Raw genomic sequence first — 16,296 nt, 5'->3', positions numbered from 1 at the left:
TAGCAGCTGTTGTACAAAATGAGTGTTAAGAGTCGACAGCACGATTTTAAAAATATTTTTTTTTATTTTTGGAATTAATGAGTGAAATCCTGATGCGAGTACATGGGTTTAAAACATCCTTTTGCACTATGGCGCATGACTAGAAAAACAGAAACCTACAACACAAAAGTCAGATTTTTTTTACACAATTTCTTTTGTCATTCAGTACAAGAGCAGGGAGAAGGGGACATTCAAGAATGACAATTGCGATCAGTGTTCAGGATTGGTTTAGAAAAACAAAACAAACAAAAAAATAAACGTCTGGATGGGGCTTAAAATCATTCTGTCGTTGCAGGCTCCGATGATGGTTCCCGATTGACTGTAAAATAAAATAGAGAGAAAATATGTTTAGACACTCCAACAGGCCTTAGCTTATGTGGTGAACATGTCACACTGATCAAGTTGTTGGAGAAATGAAAACTGGCTTTAACAGTACATCAACAACCAAATTGAAAGAGATCCAACTTCCAAGTAATTTAATTTTAGCAGTTAGAAAGTCAAACTGTTGAACTACACACTTTATTAAGTGAGGCATAACAATATTTGAAGGATTTTTTTTTTTTACCATAATGTTCGCTAAATAAATAGCCTTCATATCAACACAACAACAAAAATGAACAGAAATCCCACCTTCTTCTCTGGCTTTCATCCGAGCCACAAAGTTGTAGCTTTTGTTGCGGCGGTAGTTCTCGTAGGGGTCGTCCAGTGACACTCCCACGCCCTTGTACTGGTCCCACTTGTCTCTCACGTCACCCCCCTTGATGGGATCCTGGATGCCCTGCTCCTTGGCTCCCAGCCCCCCTGAGCCACTCCAACCTGAGAGCGAAAGTGAAAGCAAAGTGAAGTGAAAGCCCAACTGAGAAACTCCAACTCCCATTGTCATTGTGACACAGCACACAAGTACACTGCGCACAATGAAATTGCATGTATGCCTCACCCGTGCATGGGGGCAGCCCCCAATGGCACCGGAAAGGGAGCAGTGCGGCGGGACAGTACCATGATCAGGGTACCTCAGTCATGGAGGAGGATGGGGTAGAGCACTGGTTAATTACTACCCCCACCAACCTGGCGGGTTAGGAGACGAACCGACAACCTTTGGGGTACAAGTCTGATGCCCTAAACGCCTACCCATGACTGCCCATGCCCAACCTGAGATGCAATGAAGCGCTCAAATTACACATAACCAGTTTCAAAACCAGGTCAACAGGCCGAAATTGAGAGCTTAAATACTCGAGGCAACAGAGTCTTCAACCGATGTGTCTTAGAGTCACAGAACTAAAGCTTAACATTACATGAGTCAGGGTATGACAGAGTGCAGGGCGAGTAAACGCGAGTAAAACATGAACTAAAAAAAAGCGAGTTCAAAAATCTTATTAACTATTTTGGGCTGATGTAGTACATGACATTGCTCCATATTCTTGCACATCAGTCGTAGACTAGTATGCCAATTCACAAGTACCGTATTTCCTTTCAGTCTGAAGTTTATACATCACTGAATGCACGCACGCACGTACAGACACACACATGTATACACATACGTGCACACACACACACACACACACACACACACACACACACACACACACACACACACACACACACACACACACACACACAGCTCAGCTGTAAATGCAAGTGGCTCTGGTCTTACCCATCTTCATGAGCATTTGATGGCCCTTGTTCTCTTCTCCAAGCCGCACGGTGGGGGGCAGCGGAGGCCCCCCCGCCCCCAGCCCAGACGTCGAGCTGTACACAAAATAACAAATATTACGTTACATTACATTACAGTAAAGCGGAATTAAGCTTTATTAAGAATTAAATGAGGTTAATTCCAAATTAAAGGGCTCATGTCAACGTAGCCATTGCAAAACAAATGGACATTAAAACATGTGGGGGGAGAAAAAAGTTGGCGTACGGGGGTACAGGAACCGGACCGGGACCAGGACCAGGACCAGGACCTGGACCTGGACCGGGGCTGCGACTGCGAGACTTGTTCCGGCGCTTTGCCTTCTCTGGCGATCGGGAACGAGACCTGGAGCGGGACCGGCTGCGTGACGAATGCGACCGACTCCTGCTTCTGAGACACACACACACACACACACACACACACACACACACACACACAGATGAATTATACTGTCAATATTGCACCATCTATTTGCAGTCTAATTGGAATCACATCAAATAGAACAAATAGAAACTGAATGACAGCTTTTTTTCTTGAACTTAAATACAAACAATTGATACACAATGGGGCAAAGTACAGAATATAGGCTATGCTGATGTCATGCCAGAGAATAAGCTACCTGCCAAATTGGCTAGTGATGCTGAAATTATTACCAGCCACAGCCAAGTTTTACCAGCATTTGGCTGGTTGGCAGGTGCCAGTGTCAAGCCCTGGTGTGTGTGTATGTGTGTGTGTGTGTGTGTTTACCTGGATCTGGAGCGGGAGTAAGATCTGGATCTGGATCGGGAGCGAGAGCGGGAGTAGGAGCGCGACGACTTGGAAGAACTGGACCGAGAGCGGGAGGAGACGGAGCCGCCCCTGCCCCTGCTCCGAGAGCGACTGCGAGAGCGACTCGCCCGCATGCTGGAAGAAAGGAGACGAGAGGACACGGGCATGGGAACATTTAGGGGTGGGCAATATGGCAAAAAATAGGCATTTTATATTTGCAATTTGTAAATAGTAATTAATTAAATGTAAATACACTGATGACACTCTCATGAAGTGCACAATTGAAAAACAATAATGTAAAGAATAAAAGTGAATACAACAACACAAGTAGACATCACTCTGATACTGATCATCACCACTTTGGCAGATTCGAGACGATATTGGACTCGATTTCACAATTCACGTTTTAATACTGTCATATCGCCCACCCCTAAGAACATTGGTTATGTGAGTGAAATGAGAAGAAGACAGTGAGCATCAGCTGCTGTACCCTGGGCCAATATCATCCTCTTTACCTGTTGTGTTTCTCTTGTTCCTTTTTCCTTCGTGCCCTCATCTTCGCTCTGAAGAACTCATACAGGCCGTTCTGTTCCCAGCCCTCACTGAACACAAAACAATACCAAACAAAAACATTAAAACATACACATATTCTAAAACACACAGTATGGGCAGAATCACAATCATCCGTATATTAAATATGAATGCAGTCCTCCATAGTGTGGAGTGTGCAGTCCCCCATAGACAGGGTTTCCCAACATTTTCCAACTTGGGGCCCACTTGACATTTTCACAAATGTTCTGGGCCCACCTCTGCCCCGATGACTACAACAGAAATGAGTAGTCAACAACAGCAATACAGCAACAAATATGGTTTAGCTTTAGATTAGAAAACGATTTCAGGGCCCAACTGGAAAACCTTCACTGCCCACAACTGGGCCCTGGCCCCCAGTTTGAGAATCACTGGTGTGGAGTATAGTGCATACCTGTTCCTGGGTCTGTCGTGTGACGGGGGGCTGTAGAAGGCTTCAACTGCAGCCAGCAGCCTCTCGCTGGGGGGCATGGGGGGCGGTAGCCGGATGTCTTTGGGGTCCAAAGCCTTATAATCATGGTCTTCTAACTGTATGACACAAATAGGAACAACATTGGAGTGGGATTCAATTTTAAATTTGCTTTGTTATCCACCCTAGTGGCTGACAAAAAAATGACTTTAATTTCTGAAATTGTAGACCCTTTAGAATGTGGCTCATACTGCCCAATCTCTCTAAATGTTGACAATAAAATACTTGCCAAAATGTTAGTCAAGCGTTTGGAAAGAATACTACCAGCTTTGATATCAGAGGATCAGACGGGGTTCATTAAAAATAGACAATTGTCCTCTAATATAAGTAGGTTGCTCAGATCCTTTACGATCCCACTCCACCAAAAGGCAAAGAAGTTTTGATAGCATTGGATGCGGAAAAGGCTTTCAGCCGCGTGGAAATCGACTCTCTCTTCTACATTTTGAAATGTTTTGGCTTTGGACCACGTTTATACAGTGGGTTAAGGTCTTATACTTCCTACCCCTGGCAGCTGTTCGAACTAACAACAATCTCTCACCTTTCTTTAATTTACAACATGGTACCAGACAAGGCTGCCCCCTGTCGCCTCTTCTATTTGCCCTAACCATTGAGGCACTGGCAATTGCGCTACGTAACAATATTGACATTAAAGGCATATTGAGAGGGGCAGGGGCGCTGCTAAAATGTTTGGGCCCCATGAAAGATTCAAATTTTGGGCCCCCAAAATGACAAATTATGTTATCAGCATCCTTCTGGGGCCTTGCCAGTGCTGTTGGGCCCTTAGAATCTGTAACACCTTTCCCCCCCTTGCAGCCCCCAATGGAGAGGGGGTGCGGAGCACAAGGTTTCACTATATGCAGATGATATGCTCATATACAGGTCCTTCTCAAATAATTAGCATATTGTGTTAAAGTTCATTTTTTTCCCCATAATGTAATGATAAAAAATAATCTTTCATATGTTTTAGATTCATTGCACACCAATTGAAATATTTCAGGTCTTGTATTGTTTTAATATTGATTATTTTGGCATACAGCTCATGAAAAGCCAAAATTCCGATCTCAAAAAATGTGCATATCATGAAAAGGTTGTCTAAACAAGCTATTAACCTAATCATCTGAATCAACGAATTAACTCTAAACACTGGTAAAAGCGTCCTGATGCTTTAAAAAGTCTCAGCCTGGTTCATTACTCAAAACCACAGTCATGGGTTAGACTGCTGACCTGACTGTGTTTAACATTGAAGTCAATGGCGGTGGCATTGCATGAGGGTTATGGAAGCCCAGATATCCTTGATGCTTAGCTGTCAGCTGTTTTTTGTTCTTTGATCTGGTGACCCACACTTCCCTCTTCATTATACCCCATAGATTTCTATACCACGCTTGGTTATTTTGGTGGTTATGTACATTCTAATTTGCCAGAAATGAAACCCCATTGAAAGTCAATGGAATGTTCTGTCTGGTGAGTCACCAGTCATTTTACTGGCTTATTAAGATGTTCATCTTGTATGGTCTGGCTGTATTGTACATTGCTGCAGTTGTTTGTGATTTTTTGTTTTGGTGATTTGGTCTATCATTTGTCTGTGATTACCGTGTGTTATCTGTATTTGAGCCTTACGTCAAAAACAAATAAACAAGAAAAAAATCACATAATAAATAAAAAAGAGCAAAACAACAAAAGACATTAAAAAAATAATCACAAAAAAATAATACAAAAATGTCCGATGAGCCGCACCTTAACTAGGGGAGCCATGAGTCCGGCGGGCAGGTCGAAGTAGGGCACGTTGGGGACCAGGCTGGGGTCGTCCTGGCTGACTTGGTGGGAGTGGGCCGGCCGCCTCATATGGGGCGACTGGCCGTTGAAGCCGTGAGGCGGCGGGGGGCCGAAGTCAGGGTGCTGGTTGCCACCCCACGGAGGGTGCTCAGACATGCCGGGCGGAGGGATCCTCTGGCTAGGGTGGTGATGAGGAGGGGGCCCGATGTCTGGGTGCAGCAAAGGACAAGGAAATCACATTACCTTGCATAGCGCCCATGCCTTTATTTAAGTGACTTAAAAATGAGTCCAAATGTTTGGAGAACTAAAGCATTAGGTAGGTGCAACAAGGTTAGTGCAGTCAAAGTGCAGGAAAGTTTTGACGATCATTATTATGGATCAAGAAAACGGCGTTTTCAATAAATTACCTGTCCAATCATCGCCATGGTGCTTACCGCCTGGAAAGTCTCCTTGCGGGTAGTCGAAGCGGTGCGGCGGGTAAGGGGGCCTTTCGAAGTGGTGTCGCGGGGGGAAGTCGTCCTGCATGAAGCGTGGCGGGAAGCGCCCGAAGTTGTGCGGCGGTGGGGGCTGGTTGAAGGGCGGGGGCTGCTGGTGGGGCGGGAAGGGGCCCCTGAAGTGGGGGGGCCGCTGCATCCTGAACGGGGGCTCCCGCTGACCCCAGGGGGGCTGGTCCTGCTGGTTGCTCCAGGGCGGCTGGTCGTACTGGCCGCTCCAGTTGGGAGGGGGCCCCTCCGACTGGCCGCTCCAGGGCCCCCCCTCGCCTCCTCCGCGGGGCCCGCTCCAGCTGGGGTCCCTCTGCTCGTTCCACATGCCCTCGTGGCTGTTCCACGGCGGGCAGGGAGGGGGCGCCTGGGTGGGGTCGAACGGAGGCTGGACATTGAAAACACACACACACACACACACACACACACACACACACACACACACACACACACACACACACACACACACACACACACACACACACACACACACACACACACACGTCAATGTTAATTGCTTCAAATACTTGGTATTAAAAAAACATGGTTAAAAACAATACATGTCGATGAAATGAATGTCTTTTAAGCTCCAAGAAGAACTTAACTCCTTAACTAACATGTTCAGACCTGGATAAAAGGCAATAATTCACAGACATGCTTAAGAGCAGCACGGTTATGCGTATGTCACATTCTCAGTGGAATCATCCAGACAACAGCTTGAGAGAGAGAGAGAGAGAAAGAGAAGGGAAAAAAGAGAGAGAGAAAGAGAGGGAAAAAGAGAAAGAGAGAGAGTGAGCGGAGCATTAGAGCAAGAGAGAGGGAGAGCGACAGAGAGATGGCAGAAGAGAGTGAGAGAGAGTGAGAGAACGAGAGAGAGCGAGTGTTGGAGAGAGACGGAGCGAGAGGAACAGATGGTCAGGCAGGAAGGTGACTCACCGGCTGCTGGGGGTTCCAGGCAGGCATGTTGTGCTGTGGGTCGAACCATCCCTGCTTGGAGGACGGGTGCTCTGAGCCGGGGGCGGAGGAGTCTGGGGGCCGGGTGGGGGTGCCGTCGTACTCCCCTGGGGGCCCCGCCATAGGGGGCTTCCCCTCACCTGGAGAAGGGATTAAGGGGTGGGGTTAGAGTGCTAAAAACAGACCCACAGCCATTCTCTCTTCTGTGTTCGTGTCCAAGTTCAGATACAGGCCAAGTGAGCGCATTTCAGTGCACGGTTGGTCATTGCATTGCAGCATTTGTGCAGGATGTTACTAGCTGCCAAACAGTACATGGAAAAGGCCATGACTAACTAGAAACCAGTGACATCATTTTGGTTGTAGTTGCGGTTATTAACTAAGCATATGACATGAACGCTTTATGGTCATAAATGCAGCATTCAACCCTGTGGATACCACATAAATGGGGAAAATGTGTACGTCTCTGGCGTGTGTATGTTTATGTGTGCGTGCATTTATGTGTGCGTGTGTGTGTGTGCATGTGTGATTATGTATGCGTGTGTATGTATGTGCATTTACAGTACAGGCCAAAAGTATGGACTCACCTTTTCATTTAATTAATTAATTGTGGCTTTTTAAAGAACATAATACATTTTCAGAGAGGGCATTATTTCTGTGCATGAACACATGTCTAATTTTTGCTTAACAGAAAAATGAAAATATATAAAAAATAAAAAGAATTATTTAAAAAATATAAAAAAATGCTAAACAGCGACGTCAACACAGCAAAACTGAGGGTCCCACATGTTTCAAGCTTATGTTTCTGTCTCTTTTCAAGTAAAAATACCCAGTCATTCGAGTCCATTTTAATTTATACAAGCAATACAAGACAGATTTTCTTGATCTGATAATAGGTCACTTGGACAGCATAGCTGGTTATCTAGGTGAAACAGTGATACAAAAAGTAAAAGTAAAAGTGAAAAATCCTGCCTCCAACACAGGTTTGACCTCTCCAAGTGACTGGCTATGACTCAATATCATATCAAGAAAATGTCTGTAAAATGCTTGAATTGGAAAGTGTTTAAAACTAGGTTTTAGGTCTTAAAATTCCAGTTATACAATTCTAGTGAGTTATTGAAGGAATTTAATGTTCAATTAGGATTGACATGACTGTCTGGGCATATTTCTTTGAAAATAGACAAAAATAAGCTTATTGAAATGTGTGGGGCCATCAGTTGTGCCGTGTCGACGTCAGGTGGATAGACAGCCGTCATTGCTGTTGGACAACAATGATATTTTTTGGTAAGTACGTAATTCTCCATGTGTTCATGCACAGTTTTTATGCCCTGCATGAAAATACACAATGAAAATCCACAAAAATAAAGAGAATGCATAAATGAGAAGGTGAGTCCATACTTTTGGCCTGTACTGTATGTATGCGTGTGTTTATCACCTGGCTGGGTGGCTTGTGACTTGACGTCCCCCTCGGCGGGGTTGAGCTGTCCGACCGCTGATGCGGCGGCGGCCACGGCTGCCGTCTGCTGCTGCTGGAGGTTGGAGACGAACTCCTCGTGCTGCGTCTTCAGGGACTGGATCTGCTGCTGGAAGGCCAGCTGGATGGGCTGCACCACCGCCGCATACTCCGTGATCAGGGACGCCTAGGGGACAGGACCGTATTAAGCCAATGTGGTGCCCCTGGGCAATATATCTCCCCTGTGCCCCCTTCATGATAATGATTGTAAGGTTTTTGTCTTGTGGTGCCCCCTCGCTGGTCCTGGGCACTGTGCCGTTGGCCCTTATGAATAATCCAGCTATGTTAGGGGGGACCACACCAGGCAGGAGTTGGTGTGAGGGCCTTCGCACACCGGTTTCAACAAAGTGCGAAGCACTGCGCTGCCAAATTTTGATTCCACTGTTTTCAATACGAACCCGGATGTCCGTGGATATCGGTTGCCGATTAGGGGAGAGCTCTATTTTCGTCAGAGTTCCCCATTGATTATCCATGCTCTACTGTGATGAAATTGGCCATTCCTCGTTATAGCACATCGACGCCAGTGTACGGGGCTAACCGATACTCTCGGAACTAATAGAGCTCCGCTGTGCTGTCGGAACCGGTGTGCAGAGGCCCGTACTCAGCTCAGCTCAGGACACATTACCATGACAGAAGTTGCACCGTGCCTAAATCGACACGGAATTACCCATAAGCAGCTCAATTGAAGAAGAGTGAAAATGAGGACAAGAAGCATTGTTGCTTCCTGTTTTGGAGTGAGAAATGGAAGTCCTTTAAACTGTTAAATTAGTAATGATCACCGATTTAGCTAACAGCTGGGAAAAATGTGGCCGTTATCGTAGCTTTCTGAGTGAAGGTTCCCATCACTGACTGCCACAGATGGATGTGAAAGAGTACAATTCAACCCCCTGTAATATCTCTGGGCGATGCACATCGATAAGGAAGGAGACTGGTCAGGCTCACCTGGTATTGGCCCAGACCCACAGCTGGGTTCTGGAGCTGCTGGATAGTCATCTCATCAAAGTAGCCATTCTTCTCCCAGAGCTGCAATAACTGCAATAGACATTGGGTATTTTCAGCTCTCTGTGCATTAAATGAATCCAACTTCATACTTGTGATACTGCGTTATATAATACATATTGTATTGTATTTCCACATCATTGTAATAGCCATACTTGTACGTACAATGTGACGTGACGCTTGACGTACACACTACTCAACTATAGTAATAGCCATCACCACCTTGTCACAGCAATGCTAACCATTCTTAGTTTAGATGCAAAACCTTTCATTCTGAATCTCCATTACACAGTCTAGTGATAGATTATGCCTTGGCCATTGCCATTCTACTAACAGTAAATATATGACAGCAAATGTATGTATGAAAATAATAAAATACATGAAGTCCCCACACCAATCTCTCGTTTCTCTTAGAGATTGGTGTGCGGAGTTTATTTTCAGTTTTCATGGGACTTTTCTGGTCCTGCACCCAATTTTTTTTTTAGATGGATGTGCGTGTTTTCTATTGGAGTATGTACCCGCGTGATCTTCTGCTGTTTGTCCTCCTCCACGGCCAGGAAGCTGGTGCAGTAGATGGGCACCACCACCTTCTGGAGGGCTGCCAACAGGTCGCGCTGCTGCTTCCTCTGACTGCAGCGACACACACATTACACCAGAAAACACATTAACAGTGTTTCCCCCAGCACTTTATTGCTAAGACGGCCACCTTGACAGGAAACACCTACCACATTAACTAGGTCCCCTGAAAAGATAAAGATGTCATGTTGTGAATGTAACTTCTAGTTGCTTAGCCAAAAAATATATACTTTTGACGCCCCACCACCTTGACTAACAAAAATTCGGCGGGAAACACTGCATTTAATATACTAAATCTAGATATAAAGACGCATTTTAGAGATACAGAGGTAAGAGGCGCGCATCAAAGTTCATAAGTGTCCCTGTGCATAGCTGCCTTACAGTAATGCAGGTGCATGTGCGAGACAGGCCAATTGAACCCAAAAGTGAATCATCACAAAATACTGAACACACTGATTAATGTCACACAGAGCTGCCATTCATATCGATCGATTGCTGCTGCTGATGTATGATGTATTCATAGAGTATATACATACTGCGACACTGATATGCCTATAGCATGTGAATAAAACACAACAACGTATACATATAATGAACAGTTATGCTTATACGTTGTGTTGTGTTATTTTATTCACATGCTATAGGCAGGGTGTGATTTGTAGGGGGGATGGGGGGATTTTCCCCTCTTCTGGTTTTGACATTGTCGCTTTTTCTACATGATTTTAATCATAGTTTAATGTAACTCCATTGATATTGCTTGAAATCTGAAACATATCCCCCCTTCTGGATTTCTGACAAATCGCACCCTGGCTATAGGCATATCAGCGTCGCAGTATGTATATACTCTATGAATACATTATACATAAGCAGGAGCAACCGATCGACATGAATAGCAATCTATCGTAAAATCAGACTGTCATCTTTTAACACAAGTCAGTTCATGCTAGTCTGAAATTTCCAAGCAGGTCTTGGGGCTTATGGACGCACCAGTGATGGAGGACATCATTGGTCAGATAGATGAGGTGTAGGCGGAGTTCAAAGTGGGCCGTCTCTGTGGTGATGCGGTTGCGGAGGTGGGAGCACATCAGCTCGCAGTGCGGGGGAGCTTTCGCATTATTGAACATCCAGTTTTTACCGGCCTAGAGAGAGAGAAAGAAATAGGAGAGAGAGAGAGAGTGAGTGAGAGAGAGAGTGAGTGAGAAAATGGTCAAAAAACAGTATTGTGAATCTGAGCTAAAAATGCTTCTATATGCTAGTACTGAAAAGTTTACAGATGAAATAAGTCCTGTGTACATCGAAGGCAAACTAAGCGACCTGCGCGGCGGAAATCATTGTTTCTCTATGGAGGGAAGGCGAATAAAGCTACCAGAGCGAATTCGCCAGGAGCGAAGCTTCTTGAGCGACCAGGGCGAATTTTGACGATTAAACTCAAGCTAATCTTAAGTGAATTCGCTATGACGCGGCGAAAACCAATTGGAACGTTCATATCGAGGAATGTCCCAGGCTGTCAAGACAGAGCCGTTATGTGATTAGCTGAATCAAACATGTCAGTGCAGCGTCCAGAGCGAATAAAACGAATTCATGGCGAAACTTCTTCAACCACCCCAGCTACCTGGGTCGCGTAGGTAGCGCCTGATGTACACGGGCCAATATGTATTTTTAAAAACCTTGCCTATGAAAATAACATTACACATGAAATGAAATGACACAAATGACATTGCACATGAACATGGGATCTCCAATGTGATGCAAAAAATAATGAAACAATCAAACATTGCATGGTTTCCAAACATATCAGACAGACAGGGAGCATTCCAATATGCAGACTAGCGTCCTCCACTTGTGCTTGTAGCCTTGTACCAGGAAGTGATGACATCATTGACAACAGCATTGTATTTCAATATCTCGCAAAAGCTGAATTGCAAAGTCATTTTCTCATTTGCAAACTGGATGTTGAATGAAGAATAGAAGAATAGAAATTGTTGTTGCTAGGTTGGCAGTGGGGAAACTCAATTGTTTTCTCCACGGAGGTGGGGCATTAGCAAAACGTGAGGCCACAAGTACAAGTGGAGGAAGGGAATCCACATATTGAAATGCACCCACAGTGTTTGAAATGTGCACCCTTCACTTCACTTGACGTACAGAGATGGCGTCTTTAGTGCACGTGTCGATGATGGGCTGCAGCAGGTTGTCGAACTCGGTCATGTCGAGCTGAGTGTCGGCGAGCAGCTTCTGTGTCTGCTGCTCCATGGCCAGAGCAATGGCCGCCGTCACCTGCTCCTGTACGACACACACACACACACACACACACACACACACACACACACACACAACGAGTCACATCAACAGCTCATTTATCTAAGTTAGGGTTCTTTTGCGGAAGAAACGGCTTCTTTAGGGGTCTTTTGCCTTTATTTTTGACAGGACAGTGGAGGAGAGACATGAAATGAATGGGGAAGGGAAAGGATCAGCAACTGAGCCGAGCTGGAATTGAACCCGTGTCGCCGGCGTAGTAACCCAGTGCCCCACCGCTAGGCCACGGCAGGGCAGCGTAAAAAAGTTTTTGTGGAGTCCACTAGCCAATACTAACACAGCTGTCAGCTTTAAGTGGATAAGCAAAATCTAACATCCAAGTCTCTCACGTGACGACATGAGTGACTTCAGCAACAAAAGCGAACAGAATTATTTTGCAGATATATTTCTAGGGTGACTAGAGGGATGACAAAGCTATGGTAATAGGGTCTGAACACAGCAATACAACTGATAGACTGGCGAAATAACGAAACTGAACAATATTTCCTGACCAATCCAAAAGCATCCCTCACTGGTGTGTAAACAAAACAACTAGGCCGTTTTCTCAGGGAGCTGCTTTCTGCCTTCCTTTTCATCAGCAAAATTAGTCCTGTCTGATTTGATATCCAGTTAATTCAGCCATGTATGGCGAATAAGGCAACTGTATCGCCTGAAGAAATTCATCCTCTGCTCTACATTTCTTTCCTCAACACACATACCGCCCACAGATGTGGGCACAACCAGCTGGACAGCACCAATGAGCATGATGGGTTTAGATGCTGTGCTTTAACCCATTTTATCCTGATGCTGCTTGTATGTTGTTTGACCTTTGGCGCCTGGAGCTACATATACAGATATTCAGGCTCTTGAGATTTCAGTTTTTTATTCAAAATGTAGGTATGTTAGAATGGAGACATTTTAATGCAAAATGACTTATTTCATGCTTTTATGTGCTTCGGAGGCTGAGATATTTAGGCTTTCATAGGTAGAGGGCACCTTTTCCCAAAAAGGGTTTTGGCATTCAGCAGGCGTTTTTTTGCACTTGCCTTAGGCTAACATGGCTTAAAACAGATGAAGCAATAGGGGGTGGGAGGAAAGCACTGGTCCACAACAGCCTCCATCCAGACTGTCACCTGAGGGACATTGGTCCTGAGACCATCCAGATGTAGGTCCAACACACTTCAAACTCTAGCCCAGGGGTGCATTTCTCGAAAGCGTAGTTGCCAACTACGGTAGCTACTTTGTTGGTTGCAATGCAATTTCCAATTGGCAACTATCCAAGTTGTTAGCTGCTAGCAACTACGCTTTTGAGAAATGCACCCCAGAATTGCAAGACCGCATCACAATTATAAAGACTGTATGACTATGTTTGCCATTTTCTCCTCATGCATTGTGTGTTGCTGGTTAGGTCCTCTGTTGCAAGTCGCTTTGAATAAAAGTGTCTGCTTAATGTAATGTATCTAATGCAGAGGCCTATAGTGTGTTGTCATGTGAGCATGCCTGTCTGAGTGTGATGAGGTGCTGCTCCTGCTGCTGCAGGTTCCATGTGCTCTGTTGGATCAGCTCGTCCACGCCGGGGGTGGCCGGAGGGATGGGCGGAGGGGGCAGGATGGCGATGGGTGGGGGCACGTCAGGAATATCCTTCCCAGGAGGCTTGCACATAACTAGACACGAGAGAGAGAGGGAGAGAGAGACAGACAGACAGACCGCTAGACTAATTACTAATTAATAATGTCATAGAGAACACTGCCATTTCAATCCCCTCATTTGGCCAGTTTAAGGCAAGGGTTCAAGAAAAAAAAAATCTGCACAGAGATCCATCAAGATCATTGTAAGCAGAGAAAGAATCAAAACTCCACCAAAACTGAAAGGAAGTGCCACAGGCCCGCCAGCCAACAGGGAGAAGCATCTGCTGCACGGTATGGCATGCACTTCAACTCATGCAAGCCAATGTGCAATTCCATGTTTACACTTTGCAGTGATGGGGAAACAGACCCGATATGTCGACTCATGGGAATCAAGGGAAAGAATATGGACATTGCACTTCAACAAAAACAATGACCGACTTGTTTTATAATACGGAAAAAGTTAAACATGCATAGGTCTCCATGACACCACAGACCAATGCAGTTCACTGCTTAGCACTTAGGTTCATGAATCTTCCAACAAGTTGCTCAACCCACATCGTGGTTGCACATTTGTACAGCATAACAATAATGAACAATCAAATACTTGCAACCACCAAAAATAAACTGATTTGGCCTTTCCAAAAAATGATTTATGCATTTGTAAATTAAACCCATTCCAAATCAGATAGAAAAAATGCCAAATGCAACAAAATCTTAAATCACAGCGGAAGCCCAAACGACATGGTATAACACAATCCTCAAGCATGTCTGATGCAAAATTATTCCATGTAGAATGTAAAACAAATGCATGGGGTTCAACCCAGATTGCTTGGCATTAATTGGTAAATACCTTCCGATTTATAATCTTCACACTCGTGTGTGGAAGAATCTAAGAGGAAACACAAAATACACAACATTTGCACGCAACAGAGCGTAGATACTGAAATCAGTAATAGTGTTAGGTTAACAGCAAAACAAACTTCTCAAATGCAGCTCAAAATGATCTTTACAGTGGAACACAGAATCTGACAGACATGCTCAAGGGGGGGGGTCTCTTACGTTGTTGTTGTTGGATGGCGAGTTGGTATTTGTAGTACCCAAAGAACTCCCCTCCAAATAGAAAGGAGAACTTATGGTTGTCCTTCTGTTTCTCCATGGTCATCTTCTCAAACTCCGGACCATTGCGGGCAACAAACTGAGCCAGTTTGTCGATGACATTTCTCAGCTCCTGGTCTGTGAGACGACAGGCAAGTTAACACTCAAGGAGCAGCGCAAATGGGTCAACAACATGAAGAGCAAGGCTAGCGGGGGCGTAACAAAATTCTAGATCACGCCTGTAGAACTATATGGATCAGAGCAAGACAACGCTGCTTCTACAGTCGCTGCCCAATGTAGAACTAGTTCTAACCAAACAAGACACGACCCAAAGCAATTCGTTTGGCAATACCACTGTGATGCTAAGGTAAATAGCATTACTTTAGTGCTAGCCGGTAGGTTGGCCAGCTAGTCATGTAGCTGCCTTAGTAATATTCTCAATGAAAAGTTAAAGCAGCATAATGTAAGTAATCTTTCAAATAAAACAACACTGTGTATCGGCATCAAGAAATGATTTGTGAAAAGTGAATTTGGGGTACAATTGTGATTTTGTATTGAGAGCAGTCAACATGATCAGCACGCTAGGTTAATTAGCGTGTTCAGCTCATGCAAGTCTGCACTACGAACCGTCTGGAGGTGTGGAAATATCCATGGTGGTGGTGTATCAAGCAGAGTGAGTGGTACTTGCGGACAGCGACAAACTGAGAAAAATCTCCTGTGTACCAAAAAGGTACACTTGGAGGTTAAAACATAGGCAAATTTTGTAATATAATCAGACACAGGCGCTGTATTTCTCCATTTCCAGACACCGGAAATACATCACAATCTTTTTGTCGGCGCGACTTCACGAAGAAGCAGTTAAAATTACGATGCCCTCTAGCTGTTGGTGGGCGTAAGTCCCTCACAGGTCTTTTGAGTCAGAGATCCCTACATATAACCAGTGGTGTAGTTTACCTTTTAATGGTGGGTATACTGTATATTTGAGCATTTTTTGAAGTGGGTATACTGTATATATTTGTGCTATTCAAAACAATGGATCAATCAATTTTAAGTGGGTATACTGAAATCCCTGAAATTTAGAAGTGGGTATACTCCGTATACCCGCGTTCTACGTAGACTACACCACTGCATATAACTACACACTTAGCCTACATCCAGGGCCCAAAATTAACTATTTTTCACCACCAGCCTAAATTGGACTTTTCTACAAGCCCAACTGAAATGTTGCCAGCATTTGGCTAGTTGGCTGGTGTTAATTTGGTCTACATCTGCAGACTGGTTATCTGGCCTTGGCTCAATTTAACTCCACTCCAGCAGCAACTGTTTACAAAGTGAAACCAGAGGGTGAAACCACCAGCCAGCTGATGCACCTAGCCTCGCACACCATCCTACGTACTTCCGCCAAGAGACTTGGCTCCGCACTACGAATGAAATGA

At 44.8% G+C, this 16,296-nt stretch overlaps 1 protein-coding gene across 4 annotated transcripts; it reads right to left on the bottom strand.

Moving 5' to 3' along the window:
- Window positions 1–44: 44 nt before the first annotated feature.
- On the bottom strand, window positions 45–15,679 carry cherp (calcium homeostasis endoplasmic reticulum protein). 4 transcript variants are annotated; one of them, XM_063201122.1, is made up of 19 exons: window positions 15,488–15,679; window positions 14,825–14,998; window positions 14,616–14,654; window positions 13,638–13,801; window positions 11,988–12,125; window positions 10,833–10,984; window positions 9,788–9,899; window positions 9,213–9,302; window positions 8,193–8,397; window positions 6,743–6,900; window positions 5,732–6,194; window positions 5,286–5,533; window positions 3,477–3,610; window positions 3,010–3,096; window positions 2,474–2,629; window positions 1,955–2,116; window positions 1,691–1,785; window positions 670–855; window positions 45–358 (listed from the first exon to the last, which is right to left on the bottom strand). In XM_063201122.1, exons 1-19 carry the CDS (start codon window positions 15,510–15,512, stop codon window positions 318–320), a joined length of 2,829 nt encoding a protein of 942 aa, XP_063057192.1. In that variant the 5' UTR covers window positions 15,513–15,679; the 3' UTR covers window positions 45–317. The 4 variants fall into 4 exon arrangements, with proteins under 4 accessions (XP_063057192.1, XP_063057193.1, XP_063057194.1 ...); XM_063201123.1 differs by having other exon boundaries at window positions 5,759–6,194; XM_063201124.1 differs by lacking the exon at window positions 14,616–14,654.
- Between the last annotated feature and the right edge of the window lie 617 nt (window positions 15,680–16,296).

The sequence above is a fragment of the Engraulis encrasicolus genome, chromosome 6, assembly GCF_034702125.1.
Source record: "Engraulis encrasicolus isolate BLACKSEA-1 chromosome 6, IST_EnEncr_1.0, whole genome shotgun sequence".
NCBI classification, from domain to species: Eukaryota; Metazoa; Chordata; class Actinopteri; order Clupeiformes; family Engraulidae; genus Engraulis; species Engraulis encrasicolus.
Note: the sequence above shows the minus strand (reverse complement) of the source record. Positions and strands in the feature narration are given on the sequence as shown.